General features: G+C 46.2%; 1 protein-coding gene and 1 long non-coding RNA gene across 2 annotated transcripts in view; one reads left to right on the top strand and one right to left on the bottom strand.

Moving 5' to 3' along the window:
* Positions 1–20,550, bottom strand: part of sntb2 (syntrophin, beta 2) — a 66,055-nt gene extending 45,505 nt beyond the window's left edge. Inside the window, exons 1-2 of the mRNA XM_052060889.1 lie at positions 19,582–20,550; positions 11,579–11,789 (exon numbers count right to left, since the gene is read on the bottom strand). Coding sequence (XP_051916849.1) covers positions 11,579–11,789; positions 19,582–20,284 — 914 coding nt within the window. The 5' untranslated portion in view covers positions 20,285–20,550. The remainder of the gene's footprint in view (positions 1–11,578; positions 11,790–19,581) is intronic.
* On the top strand, positions 1,127–17,728 carry LOC127597769 (uncharacterized). The gene is made up of 3 exons (XR_007961731.1): positions 1,127–1,222; positions 1,367–1,444; positions 17,472–17,728. It is a non-coding gene; the product is annotated as an uncharacterized LOC127597769 (long non-coding RNA).
* Positions 20,551–21,763: the final 1,213 nt, after the last annotated feature.

Consider the following 21,763-nt stretch of genomic DNA (forward strand, 5'->3'; position numbering starts at 1 on the left):
ATGACCGAGCTTCTCACCTTATCTTTAAGGGAGAGCCCGGACACCCTGCGGAGAAAACTCATTTCGGCCGCTTGTATCCGGGATCTTGTTCTTTTGGTCACGACCCATAGCTCGTGACCATAGATGAGGGTGGGAACGTAGATCAACCGGCAAATTGAGAGCTTCACCCTTTGGCTCAGCTCCTTCTTCACCACGACAGACCGATACAACGTCCGCATCACAGCAGACGCTGCACCGATCCGCCTGTTGATCTCTCGCTCCCTCTTGCCTTCACTCATGAACAAGACCCCAAGATACTTGAACTCCTCCACTTGTGGCAAGATCTCCTCCACGACCCGGAGGGGGCACTACACCCTTTTCCGACTGAGGACCATGGTTTCAGATGAAGGTGCTGATCTTCATCCCAACCGCTTCACACTCGGCCGCCTCAACAATAGAGGCACGGAACATGGTCCATTCGGACTCAATGTCCCCCGCCTCCCCGAACATGGGAAAAGCTCTGTCGGAGGTGGGAGTTGAAACTCCTTCTGACAGGGGATTCCGCCAGACGCTCCCAACAAACCCTCACAATACGTTTGGGTCTGCCAGGACGGACCGGCATCCTCCCCCACCATCGGAGCCTACTAACCACCAGGTGGTGATCAGTTGACAGCTCCGCCCCTCTCTTCACCCGAGTGTCTAAAACATGCGGCCGCAAATCCGATGATACAACCACAAAGTCAATCATCGAACTGCGGCCTAGGGTGTCCTGGTGCCAAGTGCACATATGGACACCCTTATGTTTGAACAATGTGTTCGTTATGGACAATCTGCATATGCATCGAGCACAGAAGTACAATAACAAAACACCGCTCGAGTTCTGATCGGGGGGGGGCGTATCTCCCAATCACGCCCCTCCAGGTCTAACCGTCATTGCCCACGTGAGCATTGAAGTCCCCCAGGAGAACAAGGGAGTCCCCAGCAGGAGTACTCTCCAGCACACCCGCCAAGGACTCCAAAAAGGGTGGGTATGCTGAGCTGCTGTTTGGTGCATATGCACAAACAACAGTCAGGACCCGTCCTCCCACCCGAAGAGGCAACCCTCCCGGCTACCGGTGCAAACCCCAATGTACAGGCACTGAACATGCCCACACCTGCTCTGCGCCTCTCACTGTGAGCAACTCCAGAGTGGAAGAGAGTCCAACCCCTCTCGAGAGAACTGGTACCAGAACCCAGGCTGTGTGTGGAGGCAAGTCCAAAAAAACAAAACACATTTCCTATAGCCAGGAGGAGGCAGTGCCGATACAATGAAAAATAAGTTGGTAAAATTCTTCAGGCATGGGCTTTCATCAAATAAGTGAAATTTGGAGAAGATGGGATCATCTAGGTGGAGGCAAGTCCGACTATATCCAGTCGGAACTTCTCTGCCTCACACACCAGCTCGGGCTCCTTCCCTGCCAGAGAGGTGACATTCCATGTCCCAAGAGCCAGCTTCTGCTGCCCAGTATCGGACCGCCAGGGTCCCCGCCTTTGGCTGCCGCCCAGCTCGCATTGCACCCGACCCCTTTGACCCCTCCCACGGGTGGTGAGACCATGAGAATATCCGGATCCATTCCCACGATTATTGCCAGAGTGTACCGCTCTCCCAAACCCCACCGTGACTTCTTAAATGAACTGTCTGCTGTCCTCACCCATCTCTCTTCTCTGTCACCAAATATAATAATCCTGGGAGACTTTAATATACATATGGACAACACTGCTCTTCCTCTCACCATTGACTTCACTTCTTCACTTAACAGTGTAGGTTTTAATCAATTTGTAGATTTTCCCACACACATCAAAGGTCACACCCTGGATCTGATCTGCTGCTCTGGTGTTTCCCCCTCCAACTGCACTGCTGATGAACTTCCAATAACGGACCACTTCCTTATCTCATTCAACATGACGCTCCAGCTCTCAATTGCCAAATCACCCCGGACCATTGTTTACCGTAATATTAAAGTCATTAACATTGACTCTCTCACTGCATGGCTGACCACCCTGACTCCGGACATTGATTCTACTCCTGATGATTTGGTTTTACGATATAACTCTGATCTCATCAGCATCCTCAATACCCTCGCCCCTGTCTAGTCCCGCTCTTCCCTTTTTACTCGGTCTGCCCCTTGGTTCACCCCTTATCTCCGTTCCTTGAAATCCCAAACCTGGCAGCTTGAGAGACTTTATAGGAAAAAAGACATCTATGCAGCTCAACTATCCCTCTGCAAGGATTCGATCTCTCAAGCAAAATCACATTACTACTCTGTAATCATCTGCTCCAATGCTGGAAATACAATGACTCTCTTTTCCCTTTGGAACAGAATCACTCAACACCCTGACTCCCTACCACCTCACTTTTATTCTCTTGACACCTGCAAAGCACTTCTCTTTTTCAATGAAAAAAAAAAATCAACAAAATCCACCAGCATCTGGGCTCCTCTGTACCTTTCCCCTCCTCCGACCTTCTCACCCCTTGCAAACTGTTCTCTTCTTTTGAACTCCGCCATCTCTCATTAATTTCAGACCTCATCATTAACTCCAAGACTTCCTCCTGTTGGCTCGATCCCCTCCCCACAGTTCTGGTCAAATCCTGCCTACCCTCTCTGCTTCCCTTCATCTCAGCCATTATTCATTCCTCTATGTCGACTGGAATTGTTCCTATGCTCTTCAAAACTGCAGCTGTCACCCCAATCCTGAAAAAACCCGGTTCAGATCGCAATGATTTCAATAACCTATGCCCCATTTCCCATCTTCCCTTCATGTCTAAAATTCTTTAGAAAACTGTCGCCTCTCAGCTCCACTCGCACCTCACCGACAATAGTCTTTATGAACAATTACAGTCCGGCTTCCGTCCCCGTCACAGTACTGAAACAGCCCTCATAAAAATCACAAACGATCTTCTCATGGCAGCACACTCTGGCCTAACCTCCATCCTCATCCTCCTTGACCTGAGTGCAGCCTTCGACACAAACTCTCACCCCATCCTCCTCAACAGACTTTAATATACAGGCATCACCAACACGTTGGTTCCACTCATATCTCACTGTTCTCAGTTCATTCAACTTAATTCTTTTATTTCACAATCCCTCCCCGTCTCTTCTGGTGTTCCCCAGGGTTCTGTACTAGGTGCGCTCCTTTTCATTATCTACCTCATTCCGCTCTGAAATTTTTTTCGCAAATTTGGCTTACACTTTCACTGCTTTGCGGATGACACCCAGCTCTACCTCGCCAGCAAACCCGGCGCTTCTCTCCCACCCTCATCCCTCTCTCACTGTCTCTCAGAAATCAAATCTTGGTTCACCGAAGATTTGATTTAATCTTAACCTTAATTTCCTCAAGTTAAACAGCAATAAAACAGAACTACTCGTCGGTACGAAATCTACTCTGAACAAAGCCGACAGTTTTTCCCTCAAAATTGATAATGCCAATATAGGTCCTTCCCCCCAGGTGAAGAATCTGAGTGCCATCCTTGACAGTTCACTATCCTTTCACTCCCACATAAATAACATTACCCGGTCCGCTCATTACCACCTTCGCAATATAAACCGCCTCCGTCCCTCACTCACTCCTCACACCACAGCTATCCTTGTTCACAGTCTCGTCACTTCCCGTATCGACTACTGTAACTCACTTCTCTTCGGGGTCCATCAAAAATTCCTCCATAAACTTCAACTTGTTCAGAATTCATCATTTCGGATCATCACGAGAACCCCCTCCTTCCATCATATAACACCCATCCTCCGACAGCTCCACTGGCTTCCCGTCAAATTTAGAATCAACTTCAAATTACTTCTCTATACATTCAAAACCATCCATAACCTTGCGCCCCCCTATCTGTCAGATCTTCAAATTTCCATTCCTTCTCGCTCACTCATGTCCTCATCCTCCCTCCACCTTTTTCCACCCTCTGCCTGTCTCAGTACAATGGGGTGCAGAGCCTTCAGTCGCTCTGCTCCCAAACTCTGGAACTCACTTCCTCCCAACATTCGTAATATTGACTCTGTTTCCATATTTAAAACCCAGTTCAAAACCCACCTATTCATACTTGCTTAACCACCTTACCTGTAACATCTTTGTGCATATATTGCATGAAAACTCAAAATGCATCCATCTACCCATTTTCCGATACGCTTATCCTCACAAGGGTCCCGCGGGTTGCTGGAGCCTATCCCAGCTGTCTTCGGGCAGTAGGCGTCGGACACTCCGAATCGGTTGCCAGCTGATCACAGGGCACACAGAGACGAACAACCATCCACGCTCACACTCACACCTAGGGACAATTTAGAGTGTTCAATCATCCTGCCAATCATGTTTTTGGAATGTGGGAGGAAACCGGAGCACCCGGAGAAAACCCACGTAGGCCCGGGGAGAACATGCAAACTCCACACAGGGAGGTCGGAGCTGGAATCGAACCCGGTACCTCTGCACTGTGAAGCTGACATGCTAACCACTGGACTACCGGGCCGCCTTGTGTTGTATTATTTTGTCATTTTATGTTAACTGTTCTTTTGATGGCAGCGTGGGCACCCACAGCGGCATGTCTGGTTGAGAGGTCGGAAATTTCATCTGTGCTGCATGTTGCACAGCGCATTTGACAATAAAGTTGGACTTGACTTGACCTACTCATTTCCCTCAAAATTGATAATGCCGCGATATCTCCTTCCCCCTGGGTGAAGAGTCTGCGTGTCATCCTTGATAGTTCACTATCCTTTCACTCCCACATAAATAACATTACCCGGTCCGCTCATTACCACCTTCGCAATATAAATCGCCTCAGTCCCTCACTCACTCCTCACACCACTGATATCCTTGTTCACAGTCTCGTCACTTCCCGTATTGACTACTGTAACTCACTTCTCTTCTGTGTCCATCAAAAATTCCTCCATAAACTCAGGTCCTCCTCCTCCCTCCACCTTTTTCTACCCTCTGCCCCTCTCAGTACAATGGGGTGCAGAGCCTTCGGTCGCTCTGCCCCCAAACTCTGGAACTCACTTCCTCCCAACATTCGTAATATTGACTCTCTTTCCATATTCAAAACCCACCTATTCAGACTTGCTTACCCACCTTAAATCTTTCTTTCTTTGTTTATTATTTTATCTGTGGTTGTATTATTGCTCTTGGTTGTAAAGTGTCCTTGAGTGTTGTGAAAGGCGCTTGCAAATGTAATGTATTATTATTATTATTATTATTATTATTATTACTGCCCGAAGACGGCTGGGATAGGCTTCAGCACACCCGCTCCCCTCGCGAGGATAAGCAGATTTGAATATGAATGGATGGATTCCGTTACTGATCTATATAATGCTGGATGGTTCGGGTCCTGAATACTTTAAAGCAGGGGTGCCCATTGGGTAGATCTTGATCTACCGGTAGATCTAAGACAGGTCCCAAGTAGATCCGAGGAGTGTCGAGGAGAAAAAAAAAAACAACAACCATTTGTGTGTTTTTGTACATGTTTGTAATATATTTGTGTTAATGTACGCTGCACCCTAATAATCCTCAGTCTCATTTTCACACAAAAAATAAAAAATAAAAAATAAAATAAAGCAGGTAAATCTTGAATTGAAATGAAATTGTTTGCGCTCAACAGTCTGCAATTGGAGCTTGTAATCAGAGCTGTTGCGCTCTATCTTTTATCGTCATTATTCTCATTCAGAGTTTGCTTCATGTACAATTCACCGAGGGCACGGGCAAAGAATAGGAATCTCGGAGGGCCCAGGGAAGCACTTTAAAACGGTATGTGTGAGCTACGATAGTTAACGGGCTCCAAAAGTGCATCGCATGCCTCAGTTTCAGGCTGTTTCTCATCATGGCGTTCATGTGTGCGTGTGTGTGTGCGCGTACCGGTAAGGGTAGATCCCGGGAGGTTAGTTGATCGAAAAGTAGATCTTCGGTCCAAAAAGTTTGGGCACCCCTGCTTTAAAGTGATGCTGATTGAATAAAACCTTAGTCGGACTCTTCGATCCGCAGACTTGAGTCAGTAGAGCCCAGAGTTCAAAGCAACCATGGTGAAGCTGTATTTAGCTATTACGCCTTAAATGGAATAAGTTAACCACAGAAGTGAAGGCAGCCCCAAATGCGAATGCTCTGAAATCAAAGTTAAAAATCTTGTTTTAATTATACTGTTGACTGAAGTCTTCTAAACATATATCATTTCTTTTCTTGTCATTATTTTGGAAACCTACTCTTCTTATTTCTTTACCTTTTAAATATTTTGAAAGTTTTCTGTTAACGTGTTTGAATGTTTGTGTACTTTCTTGTAAGCTTTTGTTTTCTTTGATTCTGAATGTTAACAGTTTGTAAATGCCTGTAGGTGTTGTCTTGCTTGTGTGAAGCACATTGATGAGTTGCCTTGTGTATGAAAAGTGTTGTATAAATAAAGCTACTTTGCATGAAGGTATTTGCTTATCATTGCACAGAGTGTGACAATGTCATTGCATTCTGTGGAACCAAGAGGGATACAATACAGTCACAGTTTCCAATACCGGCCAAAAAGTAGCAACGAGGAAGCATCCGTTTATATTGACCAGACTGACTGCTCCTCAGACCGTAATCTTTGCCTTCATAGTGTCAAATAAACTACATGGCATGATAATTGGTCAGCTAACCTAATATTGACATGGCCATCTCGCACCGCAATCAAGTACATTGGTGATACGAGTACAATTTTCACAGACGTCTGACTGGAACAGTGTTAAATTGGAGGGAATCCAACTTTGCACAGCAAAATAGCAAGGAAGTTAATAAATGCCTGAATAGCGGAGAGAAAGTCAACTAGCTAAACTGAAATGGAATTACTGTACACTACGCCTTACATCTGCCGTAAAGTGTTGCCTACAAGGTTAAAAGTATATTAAAATGGGTAATCTATGTAAGCGTAGAAATATAGTGTAAAATGTAATATTTCTAATGTCATTTGTTTTCACTATACAGTAAATATTCCCATCCTCGGAATTCTATGGAAAGGAATATCCTTCACCCGGAAGAAAAACCTATGCATTAACATTTTGACTACGTTATTACATGTTACCGGAAGTTGCGTAAGCGGAAATTCCACTACCCGTAACCCGGATGGAGGTGTAATGCCGTGGGAGCTTAAATACACGCAACGCCCACCCGATGCGATGGAAAAGACAACGCTGAAACAAGTTTTCACTTCGCGTTTTTTGATCATCAGATTCTAAACGACGACGTGTAAGCGACTTTTTATTGCCGTGCGTTTTACTGTAATTGCGAAAGATTTTAACTTTATTCACTAACGTCCTAAAGTGAGAAGCTCGGTCATCCGGGAGGGGCTCAGAGTCGAGCCGCTTCTCCTCCACATCGAGAGGAACCAGATGAGGTGGCTTGGGCATCTGATTCGGATGCCTCCTGAGCGCCTCCCCGGTGAGGTGTTCCGGTCATGCCCCACCGGGAGGAGACCCCGAGGAAGACCCAGGACACGCTGGAGAGACTATGTCACCCAGCTTGCCTGGGAACGACTCGGGATCTCCCGGGGAGAGCTGGACGAAGTAGCTAGGGAGAGGGAAGTCTGGGCTTCCCTGCTAAAGCTGTTGTCCCCGCGACCCGGCCCCGGATAAGCGGTAGATGATGGATGGATGGATGGACTAACGTCCTGTAGAACGCAGCACTAGCTTAAAAGCAGCACCCACTCGACACGACCGAAGAAAGGTATTCGCTTCGCCGTTTTCATTCATCAGATTTGAAATGAAGACATGTAAGCGACTTTTAATTGGCATGCGTTTTACTGTAATTTGAAAGATTTTAACTTTATTCACTTACGTCGTGTAGATCATCATCGAAACGTAGAAGAACTGTAACAACTGGAGCGGAGCGAGTGAAACGCATCCGTTTGAGCGAGGCTGGACACGAAGTTAAAAAGATCCAGCAGAAACTTGGAGTTTGAAAGACGCAAATCTATGAAACTTTAAACAACAAGGCATCGATTCACTCCTGATGACAAGCCACCATCCAGCAAGGAAGCAATGCAAACGGCAACAAAATCCTTCAGTATGCACAAGAATTACCAGACATCGGTGATCAACAGGACAGTTACTTGCAACTAGCAAGAAAACTGTATGACACGCAGGCAAACATTGTCATAAACTGAATGTATCCAACAAACAATCCAAAATGCATATTTTTTTTCCCAAGACAGAAAAAAATAAACGTTAAAATACTGTACGTATTTTACTGTTGTGATTTTTTTGGATACACCTCTATTGCGGTTTTTGTTATATAGACAGTTTTTGGACAGTATATTTTTGTATTTTATTGATTGTGTTGTTACACGTGCATTTTGTCAACATACTTGCAGGTTCATAAAGGACATATACCATGCTCATTTCCCAAATGAGGAATTTCTGTTATCAGGACAAATTGGACAGCGCAAACACGAGTCCGTACTAGAGAATATTTACTGTATTATGTTTAATAAGTGTTGCAATAAGGCCTAACAATTCGACACAGAGATTGAACAATACAATTTGATACGATAAAGGCGTTTTCAATTACCGTATTTTCACGACTATAAGGCGCCATTAAAAGTCTTAAATTTTCTCCAAAATGGACAGGACGCCTTATGGTGCGGAGCGTCCTTTATATGCGCTGAGTTCCAAAATCTGACTGACTGCCGACACGCTGTTTATATAGAGAAAAGGCGGAAGTGACTGTGAAAGAAGTCGGCCAATCAGGGAAGGGTGGGCGTGTATATATACATATATGGAGAGGGAGAGAGAGGGAGAGAGAGGACAGACAAGCTAGTCCGCCAATGGTGAAGGGTGGGCGTGTAAGTGGACGCCTCAAGCCAGTACCAACACTTGTATAGCGTGTGTCAATGTGCATTGTTGTAAAACAACTCCGGTTTTGGTTTCTAAGAACCCCTGAAAATAAATTCGACAAAAAGACACGCCTACGAAGCTCAGTTTAAACTTAAAGCCACCGGTTATGCTTTTGGCATGCGTGCCCATCTCACAGCAGCGGTGAAAAAACAAGTCAAGCAAATGAGCTTGCCGTTATTCCCGGAGGCTTGACTAAAGAACTCCAACCGCTGGACATTGGCATCAACCGGGCGTTCAAAGTAAAGTTGCAAACGGCATGGGAACAATGCATGATAGGTGGCAAACACAACTTTACAAAGAGTGAGAGGCAGCACTTGGCGAGTTACGCCACAATACGCAACAACGAGAGGGAACGCGGCGTTTTTGATGGATTACGGTACTTGCACAATTGTTCAATTCTTTCTACACAAACGCGCTGCCACCATGTTTCGCTCTGTTCTTTACTTTCAAATGTGGGAAAGCTTCACACGAGGGAAATGTTGACTTTGCTGTTGCTACTCCTTCTTTCCGCTCGGCAATGCGTAGCAACTCACACTAGCATGTGATGCATTCAATGACAACTGAGATGTGCAGTCCTCTGCTTCTGATACAGAGGATGAGGACTTTGATGGCTTTCTGGGTGATGATTGATCGAAAAACGTGAGAACATTGTACGATGGCTAAATAAAATACACCCGAACTCAGTTCTGCTTTCGTTGCCTTTTTAAAAACGTGTTTTTATCTTATCTGTATGTCTTGGCATGCTACCGTATGCTTCAAGCTAACGTGTTAGAGTGCGCGCATGCATGTCGTATGTTTAAGCTGGCGTATGTTTTACCACTGTAAAACTGCGGCCATTAGTACGATGCGTCCTGTGTATGTGTAAAATACAGAAATGTCACCCATTAATGAGACTGCGGCCATTAGTACGATGCGTCGAATAGTCGTGAAAATACGGTAGATATTTCGATACAGTATTATGACAATGGATTTTCTGCAAAAAAAAACTATACTAATTAAAGATGACTCTATATATTTTTATTTTTTTCATTGGATTAAGACCAATTAAACTTTACTGATTCCAAAATGTAAAACAAATATTCATATTAGTATCTTGATTATTGGAGAGTAAACAAAGTGGAACAGAACAAGCTACAGTAGAACTCCTCTACAATGAAATCATGTTTGCGGCCAGAAATCTTTCACAACAGGGGACTTTTCACGATGGCAAATTTTATCTCAGACGTAAACACATACACACACACACACACACACACAAAACATAGTGGGATGAGATAAAAATGGCAACAAGATTGTTGATCATATTTGATGAAAATTGTAAGAATATAAGGTGGCATGGTGGTCGGCTGGTGAGCATGTCCGCTTCACAATGCAAAGGTTGTGGTTTCGAATCCCGCCACGGCCTTCCTGTGTGGAGTTTGTTCTCCTCGTGGCTGGTTGAGTTTTCTCCGGGTACTCCGGTTTCCACCCAAATTCCAAAAACATGCATGATAAGTTAAGTGAACAATCAATTATCCCGAGGCATGACTGTGAGTGTGCATGGTTTTCATTCGTCTATGTCAATGCAATTGTCTGGCAAGCAGCTCAGTGTGTACCTTGCCTATGCCCAAAGTCAGCTGGGAAAGGCTCCAGCACGCCTGCGACCCTCGTGAGGTGAAGTGAAGTTTTTTTTTTTTTTTTTTTTTTTCCCAAGATGGCGCCCGAGTAGGCAGCCTTCGGCAAGTGCTCTTCAAGAGCCTTGCTTTTTTGTTCTTTTTTGCTGTTTTTGTCTTTTGTTTTGTCACATGTTGTTTGTTGTTTGATCGTGTGGACCTGATATGGACTGTTTTCAGCGCTTTTTGGCCACGACATTCGTCAAAGGAACAGTATCTGTGCTTGGTGGTTGCGCCTTCTCGGCAGCACGCCTGTACCAGCACAGATTTTGATTGGGACGAATGTCGGCGCCATTGACTGTCGGTGCTGGACAGACCTGGGGCGCTTGTGTTTTTTGCGCCAGTAATGGGCAGCATTTTTCACAACCCCGATTTGTTCAGTGGCTATGTCAGCGCTGTTGGACAGTTGGCGTCGGTGCGGCTGGATGGATGGCCGCTGAAGTTGAGGATGAGGAGAGAGGAGCGTTGGCGAAGAGCACCGATGCGTATTTGGAACCGTGAGTCGCCGCTTGGAATTGAAGTGGATTTCCATGGGACAGGAGAAGTGAACCAATCTCTTTTTTCGTCAATGGATGCTACAGCTTCTTGTTGACTTTGAAACTTAGCTTGTAGCCGACGTGTGCTCATTTTGAGCATGACGTCTCTGATCCACTGGTTAAAGGACACTTTGATTCTCTCCTCTTTCATCTCAAACCGCTTCAAACAACAAAGCGTGTGACGGAAAAGTGGTTAGGACTGCACGACTGTTTGTGTTTTATGTTGTGTGTTGTGTTTATTATTTTACTTTATGTTAACTGTTTTGTAAAGCGCTTTGTTACAGCTGCCGCTGTTGTGAAAGCGCTATATAAATCAGAATGTATTGTATTGTATTGTATTGTATTGTTCAGAAAATGGATGGATGGTAAGAATTTTGGGATTGGATTGGAGAAACTTTATTGTCAAATGTACTGTATGTGTAACATATACGGTATGATAAAATATACGGATATTAAGAGTTAACATTTGTGTTAGGTAAAAAAATTTATGCCATCACAGCAGCAAAATACAATGTTAATGTTAATGTCAGACCTGTTCTCCAAGTCTGGCATGGTTAGGTTCCGACTGATGAAGCACATCTTCAAGCTCATGACCTTCCTGTCTTTGGTAGAGCTGCGTCTAGGAGATCCAGAATCCTCGCTCCCGTTGTAGCTGGGAGACTGTGGCCCAACACCATTCCATGGCAAGTCAGCCACCAAGGAAATCTTCTTGAATAGTGGAGTAACCTCACGAATGTACTTCACTGTGGAGAGAAACAGATTTAAGTACAGTATTTTCCACACAAAAAGGCGCACTGGATTATGAGGCGCACCTTCAAATAATTGCCATTATTTTCATTTTTTTCATATGTTGCATGCACTGCACGATAAGGCGCAATCTACAATGCATCCATTAGATGGAGCTACAGTTACGTCTTTGTCCATCTCCATGCCTTCTCTTCTTTCGTTTGACTTGAGAGGCGTTCATGACCGCATCCAAAAAACGTAAATTAATGATTACTTCAATGAAACTACAAACATTGAAAATACAGTAATGCATCAAAACTGAAAATCACAAATATATACGATATATATACGAATATGTACACACACACACACACACATATATATATATATTAGGGATGTGAATCTCAGCACTGAGGACGATTCGATACACATCACGATCCACTGCCAGCGATGCTATACTTAAACGATACATGGAATTTTCTGGCGATACGATGCGATACGTTTCACCGTCGTCCCAATGCGATACGATTCGATACACATTAAGTTCAAATCAATGCGATCCGATACAATGCAATTTGTTGCGATTTTGTGCAATTAAACAAGATGCAAACAAGCAAAGAAAAAAAGCTTTTAAAAAGATGGAATTCAGTATGGTATTACAAAAAGGATACCACTTTATTCCTTATAAAGAGTAGAACTTGTAAAACAACTTATTTAAGCCCTTTCACAATTGGGTTTTGTGCAAAGAAAATGTAAACAATTTGGCACCTGATCACAGCTGTTGCTATAGTGTAAACACAAACAGACTCTCACTGAGTGTCTTATATGAAATATTCATATATATATATATATATATATATATATATATATATATATATATATATATGAATCTATAGCGCAAGATGTCCACCCATCCACTGTAAGTGCAACTCTTTGCGCACTGTTCAGCGACACAGTAATCTCACTTCTCACTTTGTTGTACACATCGGGAATATGTTTGTAAGTGAACACAGACCTGTCTGGTATTTTATACCTGGGTTCTAAAACGTGCACGAGCTGTCTGAAACCCTCGTTGTCCACCACGCTAAGGCTGGAGGTCTTTGCATATGAAATAAGCAGTGGCCTTAGTTATAGCCATTGCGCGGTCACAGTGAGTTGCAAGGGGACTCCCAAAATAAGAGGCAATTTTTTTCTGATCCTGACCTGGTTTACCAAGAGTTTCTCCGGTGTCCGACGAGGAACTGGGCGGGGAAGCGGGAGGGAAACTTGTCGGTGATCTGGTGCCAACGGTTTAAGTGGGTCTGCATATTTGTGGTGCTGCCGTTGTATGGCTTTTTAGTACGACATTCCTTGCAAATTACGGAGGTTTTATCAAGCTTTCCATCTTTCTTTTCGAAGCCGTAGTATTTCCAAACATAAGATTTGAATGTTGCGGCTGCATTAAAATAGTAGTTTCCTTGCTGCTGCGTGCGCTAACTTCCATAATGTTTCGCTCGTTGTGTACTGGACTGTATGTGACGCACGGCTACCGTCCGTATTCAACACAAAATGCAAAGCAATGATGGTGCATTCATTGCGCCTAGGAAAGGGCAGATATGTGACGTTTAACATGAATAAAACGGCGATTGAATCAGATTTTACCGATACCCATCAATGCATCGTGATGAATCGCGATTTCACCGATACCCATCAATGCATCGTGATGAATCGCGATTTCACCCGTCAATCGCGTCGTACCCAGTGAATGAGCCGATGCACTCGGATCGCGGACGTGCATATCGATGTATCGATTATTTTCCACACCCTTAATATATATATATATATATATATATATATATATATATATAATCTTTCACACAATATTACTGTCCATCAACAACAGTGAAAAAAATATTTTGTCACACAACAGCTGCTTTAACAGCTTTTTATGAAATAAAAACAGAGCAATATAACATTATAAAGTGCACATCTAAGGTAAACTAGCACTCAGCCTATAGTGGATTTAAACCATGGTTGCATACTTCGTTTTTCTCAAGTTTGCTTTGAACACAGCAGTCTGTTTTTGTATGTTTGTTGAAGAATAACGAGACACCGGACACCAGCGTTCGTTATGTGCGCTGTATTCAAAACTGCCGTACAAACAAGCGCATGCACTTCCCCCGTGCTGCTGGGGCAAACCATTCTGAAAGAGGGGGGTTTCACTCCCCCTAACACAGTCGGGCTATGTTGATTGTGTTGGTCCTTCTTGCGCGGAAGTCTCTCTACGGTTTTGTGTAGACCTCATTTCGGATGACTACACTTGGTTCGATGACAACACTGGAGACGTTTTATTTTCGCTAAGTCGCTACCACTACAGCGCACTGTCACTGTCAGATGAACACAAAGAAGCTCCAACCGCTCTATTTATATGGACACGGAATGCTGTAACCTTCCACACAAAATTGTTCCAAACAAGTAACAATCGCGTCAGTGGCATACATCGTGTACCTGTATGATATATATAGAGAGAGAAGAACAGGTAACTTTGGTCTTGTTACTGGAGCAATCTGGCAACTTTTTTAAAGTAAACTTTCCATTCATAAACTCTTTAAGTATCCATTTTTGGTGTCTCGAGCAGCCTTGGCTGGTAAAACAGACATGGGCGTGGACTTCTGCAGCGCGCTTGTCGTTTTGTTTCTGGTGTATTTATAGAGCAACGTAACATCCGCTTGTGACGTGTGCCGCGTTAATCTCGCGAGAAACATTTTAATCTCGTTAAAATTCATTTAAATTAATGCCAATAAAAACACGCTAAACTGACAGCTCTAATATATATATATATATCCATCCATCCATCCATCTTCTACCGCTTATCCGGGGCCGGGTCGCGGGGGCAACAGCTTTAGCAGGGAAGCCCAGACTTCCCTCTCCCTAGCTACTTCTTCCAGCTCTCCCCGGGGGATCCCAAGGCGTTCCCATGCCAGCTGGGTGACATAGTCTCTCCAGTGTGTCCTGGGTCTTCCTCGGGGTCTCCTCCCGGTGGGACATGCCCGGAACACCTCACCAGGGAGGCGTTCAGGAGGCATCCGAATCAGATGCCCAAGCCACCTCATCTGGCTCCTCTCGATGTGGAAGAGAAGCGGCTCGACTCCGAGCCCCTCCCGGATGACCGAGCTTCTCACCTTATCTCTAAGGGAGTGCCCGGACACCCTGCGGAGAAAACTCATTTCGGCCGCTTGTATCCGGGATCTCGTTCTTTCGGTCACGACCCATAGCTCGTGACCATAGATGAGGGTTGGAACGTAGATCGACCGGTAAATTGAGAGCTTCGCCCTTTGGCTCAGCTCCTTCTTCACCACGACAGACCGATACAACGTCCGCATCACAGCAGACGCTGCACCGATCCGCCTGTCGATCTCTCGCTCCCTCCTGCCCTCACTCGTGAACAAGACCCCAAGATACTTAAACTCCTCCACTTGGGGCAAGATCTCCCCCCCGACCCGGAGGGGGCACTCCACCCTTTTCCGACTGAGGACCATGGTTTCAGATTTGGAGGTGCTGATTTTCATCCCAACCGCTTCACACTCGGCTGCGAAACGCTCCAGTGAGAGTTGGAGAGCCCTGTTTGAAGGAGCCAACAGCACCACATCATCTGCAAAAAGCAGGGATGCAATACTGAGGCCAACAAAACGGACCCCCTCAACGCTTCGGCTGCGCCTAGAGATTCTGTCCATGAAGGTTATGAACAGAATCGGTGACAAAGGGCAGCCTTGGCGGAGTCCTACCCTCACTGGAAACGATTCCGACTTACTGCCGGCAATGCGGACCAAACTCTGACATCGGTGGTATAGTGACCGAACAGCCCGTATCAGGGAGTTCGGTACTCCATACCCACGAAGCACCCCCCACAGAACTCCCCGAGGGACACGGTCAAACGCCTTCTCCAAGTCCACAAAACACATGTAGACTGGTTGGGCGAATTCCCACATACCCTCGAGAACCCTGCTAAGGGTGTAGAGCTGGTCCACTGTTCCACGGCCGGGACGAAAACCACACTGCTCCTCCTCAATCTGAGGCTCGACTTCCTGACTGACCCTCCTCTCCAGCACCCCTGAATAGACCTTACCAGGGAGGCTGAGGAGTGTGATCCCTCTGTAGTTGGAACACACCCTCCGGTCCCCCTTTTTAAAAAGAGGGACTACCACCCCGGTCTGCCAATCCAGAGGCACTCTCCCCGTTGACCATGCGATGTTGCAGAGGCGTGTCAACCAGGACAGCCCCACAACATCCAGAACCTTGAGGAACTCCGGGCGGATCTCATCCACCCCTGGGGCCTTGCCACCGAGGAGCTTTTTAACCACATCGGTGACTTCAACCACAGAGATAGGAGAGCCCACCTCAGAGTCCCCAGGCTCTGCTTCCTCCAAGGAAGGCATGTTGGTGGAGTTGAGGAGGTCTTCGAAGTACTCTGCCCACCGGTTCACAATGTCCCGAGTCGAAGTCAGCAGCGCCCCATCCCCACTGTACACAGTGTTAGTGGTGCACTGCTTCCCCCTCCTGAGACGTCGGATGGTGGACCAGAACTTCCTCGAAGCCGTCCGGAAGTCAGCTTCCATGGCCTCACCGAACTCTTCCCATGCTCGGGTTTTTCCGCTTGGCTAGTCGATACCCGTCAGCTGCCTCTGGGGTCCCACAGGCCATAAAGGCTCGATAGGACTCCTTCTTCAGCTTGACGGCATCCCTTACTGCTGGTGTCCACCAGCGAGTACGAGGGTTGCCGCCACGACAGGCACCAACCACCTTACGGCCACAACTCAGATTGGCCGCCTCAACAATAGAGGCACGGAACATGGTCCACTCGGGCTCAATGTCCCCCGCCTCCCCCGGAACATGGGAAAAGCTCTGTCGGAGGTGGGAGTTGAAACTCCTTCTGACAGGGGAGTCCGCCAGACGCTCCCAACAAAACCTCACAATACGTTTGGGTCTGCCAGGACGGACCGGCATCTTCCCCCACCATCGGAGCCTACTCACCACCAGGTGGTGATCAGTTGACAGCTCCGCCCCTCTCTTCACCCGAGTGTCCAGAACATGCGGCCGCAAATCCGATGACACGACCACAAGGTCGATCATCGAACTACGGCCTAGGGTGTCCTGGTGCCAAGTGCACATGTGGACACCCTTATGTTTGAACAAGGTGTTCGTTATGGACAATCCGTGACGAGCACAGAAGTCCAATAACAAAACACCACTCGAGTTCTGATCGGGGGGGGCCATTCCTCCCAATCACGCCCCTCCAGGTCTCACTGTCATTGCCCACGTGAGCATTGAAGTCCCCCAGTAGAACAAGGGAGTCCCCAGCAGGAGTACTCTCCAGCACACCCTCCAAGGACTCCAAAAAGGGTGGGTATGCTGAGCTGCTGTTTGGTGCATATGCACAAACAACAGTCAGGACCCGTCCCCCCACCCGCAGGCGGAGGGATGCAACCCTCTCGTCCACCGGTGTGAACCCCAATGTACAGGCACTGAGCCGGGGGGCAATAAGTATGCCCACACCTGCTCTGCGCCTCTCACCGTGAGCAACTCCAGAGTGAAAGAGAGTCCAACCCCTCTCGAGAGGACTGGTACCAGAACCCAGGCTGTGTGTGGAGGCAAGTCCGACTATATCCAGTCGGAACTTCTCTGCCTCACACACCAGTTCGGGCTCCTTCCCTGCCAGAGAGGTGACATTCCATGTCCCAAGAGCTAGCTTCTGCAGCCGAGGATCAGACCGCCAGGGTCCCCGCCTTTGGCTGCCGCCCAGCTCGCATTGCACCCGACCCCTTTGACCCCTCCCATGGGTGGTGAGACCATGAGAAGGGGGACCCACGTTGCCTCTTCGGGCTGAGCCCGGCCGGGCCCCATGGGTGTAGGCCCGGCCACCAGGCGCTCGCCAACGAGCCCCACCTCCAGGCCTGGCTCCAGAGGGGGGTCCTGGTGACCCGCGTCCGGGCAAGGGAAACTGAGTACCATTGATTTTGTTTTCCATAAGGGGCTTTGTGAGCCGTGCTTTGTCTGGTCCCTCACCTAGGACCTGTTTGCCATGGGTGACCCTGCCAGGGGCATAAAGCCCCAGACAACTTAGCTCCTAGGATCATTGGGACACACAAACCCCTCGACCACGGTAAGGTGACGGCTCACGGAGAGGATGGATATATATATATATATATATATATATATATATATATATATATTCATCTTCCGGACCGCTTGATCCTCACTAGGGTCATGGGGGGTGTGCTGGAGCCTATCCCAGCTGTCTTTGGGCAGTAGGCGGGGGACACCCTGAATTGGTTGCCAGCCAATCACAGGGCACACAGAGACGAACAACCATCCACGCTCACACCTAGGGACAATTCAGAGTGCTCAATCAGCCTGCCTCTCATGTTTTTGGAATGTGGGAGGAAACCGGAGCACCTGGAGAAAACCCACGCAGGCCCGGGGAGAACATGCAAACTCCACACAGGGAGGCCGGAGCTGGAATCGAACACATCTGCACTGTGAAGCCGAAGTGCTAACCACTGGACTACCGGGCCGCCCTATATATATGCTGCCTTTCCAGCAGCTCCTATATTTTGTTGTTCTACTTCTTCCTTTCATAACTTTGCTGCTGTGAATTGGGAATTTCTCCATTGCAAGACTAATAAAGGTTTTCTTATCTTATATATATAGGGCGGCGAGTAGTTAGCCCATTAGTATTGAAATACATATTTTGCTTTCATGGCTCTCTTAGTCAAAAAGGTTCCCGACCCCTGCCTTAGGGCTATGTGCGGGATGATATTTTACTGCCTCCGACTTGATATCAAAGTGACTGCGGACGCCATCTTTTTGCTATGTTGTTGCCCTGACTTCATTAAAATCACTTGTGAGCAACTATGAATCAGGCTCATGACAGCTTTCAGCAAAAATGATTCTGAAGTTGACACCAAACTATACTGACACCCAGTCATGTGAAATGTAGAATGTAAATTCACAATTTACATTGTGAAAAGGCACAATGTAAATTAAATCATCACCTCTGCTCAGCAAAAACAGCAAATTTCAAGAAAAAGTGTGGGGTTTTTTGTTTTGTTTTTTTTGGGGGGGGGCACAATAGCGTCTGGACATGTTTTGAATGTTCCAGTGCTCAAGAAATCATAAATCATAACTCAACTAGATGTGTTCAGTATGCAAAGTACCAGAGTGACAAACGAGAGGTCTGGGTCAATCATCATATTGAAGTTCTAAAGAACTGTTCATTATCTTAACTGCTATTAATATCTGTTGAAGAGAATGGGTTAATTGCATTTTTTTAAATACTTGAACCCCTTTTTTCTAGACATGAATCGGGCACAAACAGACTCTCTCTCTCGCGCCAAGTTGAGTTTCAGACCCCTGGTTAAAAGGATTATGTTGTTTCGTAAAGCCCCCTTCCTCACCGCAATATGTTGCTGTCATCACGAAGGTTTCTAAAATCATAAATTATTGTTTGCCTGAGTTTGGCTGGACTCTGAAGGATCTAATGGTTACATGGGAGTGGGTGTTGGTGATCTACCCTAAGAAGTCAAAGGTATAATGATGTGAGGATTAACATGTCAAATTAGCATGAAATGAAGTTTAACTTTTCACATTGGCCTTTTCTGGTTAAGGCTGCGTTAAACATTTCAATATGAAATTATTATTTGCTCTGTACTAGACGAAAACTTCCGAGAAGAACAGATGCCCACAAATAAATAGTACACGGGAGTTTGTGGCGGGAACCCGCCACCCTTATCACGGCCTCGATAAATACCTGCTGAACGCGGCCACACTTACCCTCCAGCGTCACTTGTTTTCCTGCCTTCTTCAGGGCCTGTACCGCCAGGTCGTGCGTTGCCTCCCGGAGGTCGTTACCGTTGACTGACAGGATAGCGTCGCCCACCCGAAGCGCGCGACTTTGGTCTGCAGCGAGCCCCGGGAAAATCTTGGAGATAAGGATCGGCATCCGATTGTCGCGCCCTCCTTTGATACTGATCCCCAGCCCGCCAGACTCTTGTTTCACAACTCGGACCTTTCGCACAGCCTCCGTGCAGACGTCTCCACAAACTGGAACTTCGCCTTGCCCTGAACCGGAACTCGACCCAGGACTCCCATCGCTCGACCCAGGACTTCCAAAGTCACAGCTTGTGCCGTTATTCGAGTACTTCCCGGGGCTGCTTAATCCGTAGGCGCAGTCACATGGACTACCCACGCGACCAGGGCTGCTGCTGCACCCTTTCTGAAGTTGTCCCTGTCCAGAAGACAGACTCCGTCCAAGGTGCGTTGACCTCGATCCCGATTCGCTTAAATTCGACATACCATTTCTCATATCATCCAGGGGAGTGCTGTGACCCCCGTGATTGGTCCCCTGTCCGCTTACATCCGACTCGGCCGTTAAAGTCAGCGTTTCTCTGCTAAGTTCGGCGGAAACACGGATCCAGCGATCGCGGAGAAGTAGGTCCAATTGGCCGTTTTTATCAGCTCTGGTCCAAACTGCCATTCCTGAACAGTTAGCTAGCACCTATGAAATTGCTTTCACATGCAGCTCGTCAAAAACTTGCCCTTTTTGCGTGTGCGTACGGCACCACTAACCCTTTCCAGTTGGGTACATCGACACACCCTCTCACATTCGACAAGGAACGGCACAAAGAACTTGCATATAGAATACAAAAATGAGAGTAGGGCCAGCTAGTCAGCCTCTTTCAAAGTTCAGCAACTAAGGCTATTCGTGTACTTTAAGATTCGCAGTTGAAAAAGTCCATATCCACAGTAATCCTTCAAAGTAAAGCATACGTATTTTCTTTTCGACTGTTATTTGATTTTTTAAATTCATGCGTGAACTGAAATCTAGTCATAGTGAAGCACTTGTTTCGTGAAAGCCACCAAACAATAAAATAGTAGTAAGAAAAAACAAAAGTCAATACTGTGATATCTCGTTAGCGAACTTCTGCAATATCGTCGATGTCATTGATGGTATTGACGAAAAGCAAGTTTTTATTTTGAAGAATGAAACGCCCATTTCCTTTTTTGGATGGCGCGTGGGTGTGTGAATTGAAAATGAGAGCGAACAGAACAGGCAGGCACTCAAGGCAGTAAATTTATGTAGGCTGTTTGGATAATTTATTCATGATGATTTTCAGGCGGGGCTTTATTGTCGAATGTGGTTTGTTTACGCTGTGTAAAATGGAGTGAGCAGATGAGGTAACTAGCCATGGATATGTGATATTGGAAAGCCGAAGGAGCAAAGACTTCTAGAGGCTACTGCGGTCAAGTCAGCCTCCACCCGCAAAATTGAAGTCAAGTGAGCCGCCACTGCGATTGCCAGTGCTCTGCATTACGGTAGCGTGCCGCCAGCGAGCGGCGTTGGCCACCTTCAAAATAAAAGAACTCATGCATAAACGTCATTTGTTCGGATTAAAAGAAATTAATAAACGTATAAAATAAGTAATTTCTTGGCTGTCAGTACAAAAAAAAAGCGTTCTCAAGTTGAGATAGAAAATAAAGTCAATGGTAATTCCACATCAATTTCATCTGATATGTTGACATTTTTGACCGTTTTGAAAAAAATCATAAAAATTAAGTTTGTTATCCCGTGAGGGCTGTAGGTCTGGGGATAACTACAGTTTTCCGGCTTTCCAACGTGACATCTCCCGTTCGAATCTGATTATGCATTTCGCAATAAGAGGCCTCTGAAATGTGGCAAGATGACCTGCGTCCCGACAATTTGATGTTAAAATGTTGACATTATTGACTGTTTTGAAAAAAATTTCCGAAAAATCAAAAGTTTGTTATCCCGTAAGATGAGATGAGAAGCCTCTGAAATGTGGCAAGATGACCTGGGTCCCGTCAAGTTGATGTGAACATGTTGACATTTTCGGCCGTTTTGAAAAACTTCCTAAAAATTAAAAGTTTGTTATCCCGTGAGGGCTGTAGGTCTGAGGATAACTACAGCTCTGCGGCTTTCCAACGTGACAACTTC

This window comes from Hippocampus zosterae, chromosome 3, assembly GCF_025434085.1.
Source record: "Hippocampus zosterae strain Florida chromosome 3, ASM2543408v3, whole genome shotgun sequence".
Lineage (NCBI taxonomy): Eukaryota > Metazoa > Chordata > Actinopteri > Syngnathiformes > Syngnathidae > Hippocampus > Hippocampus zosterae.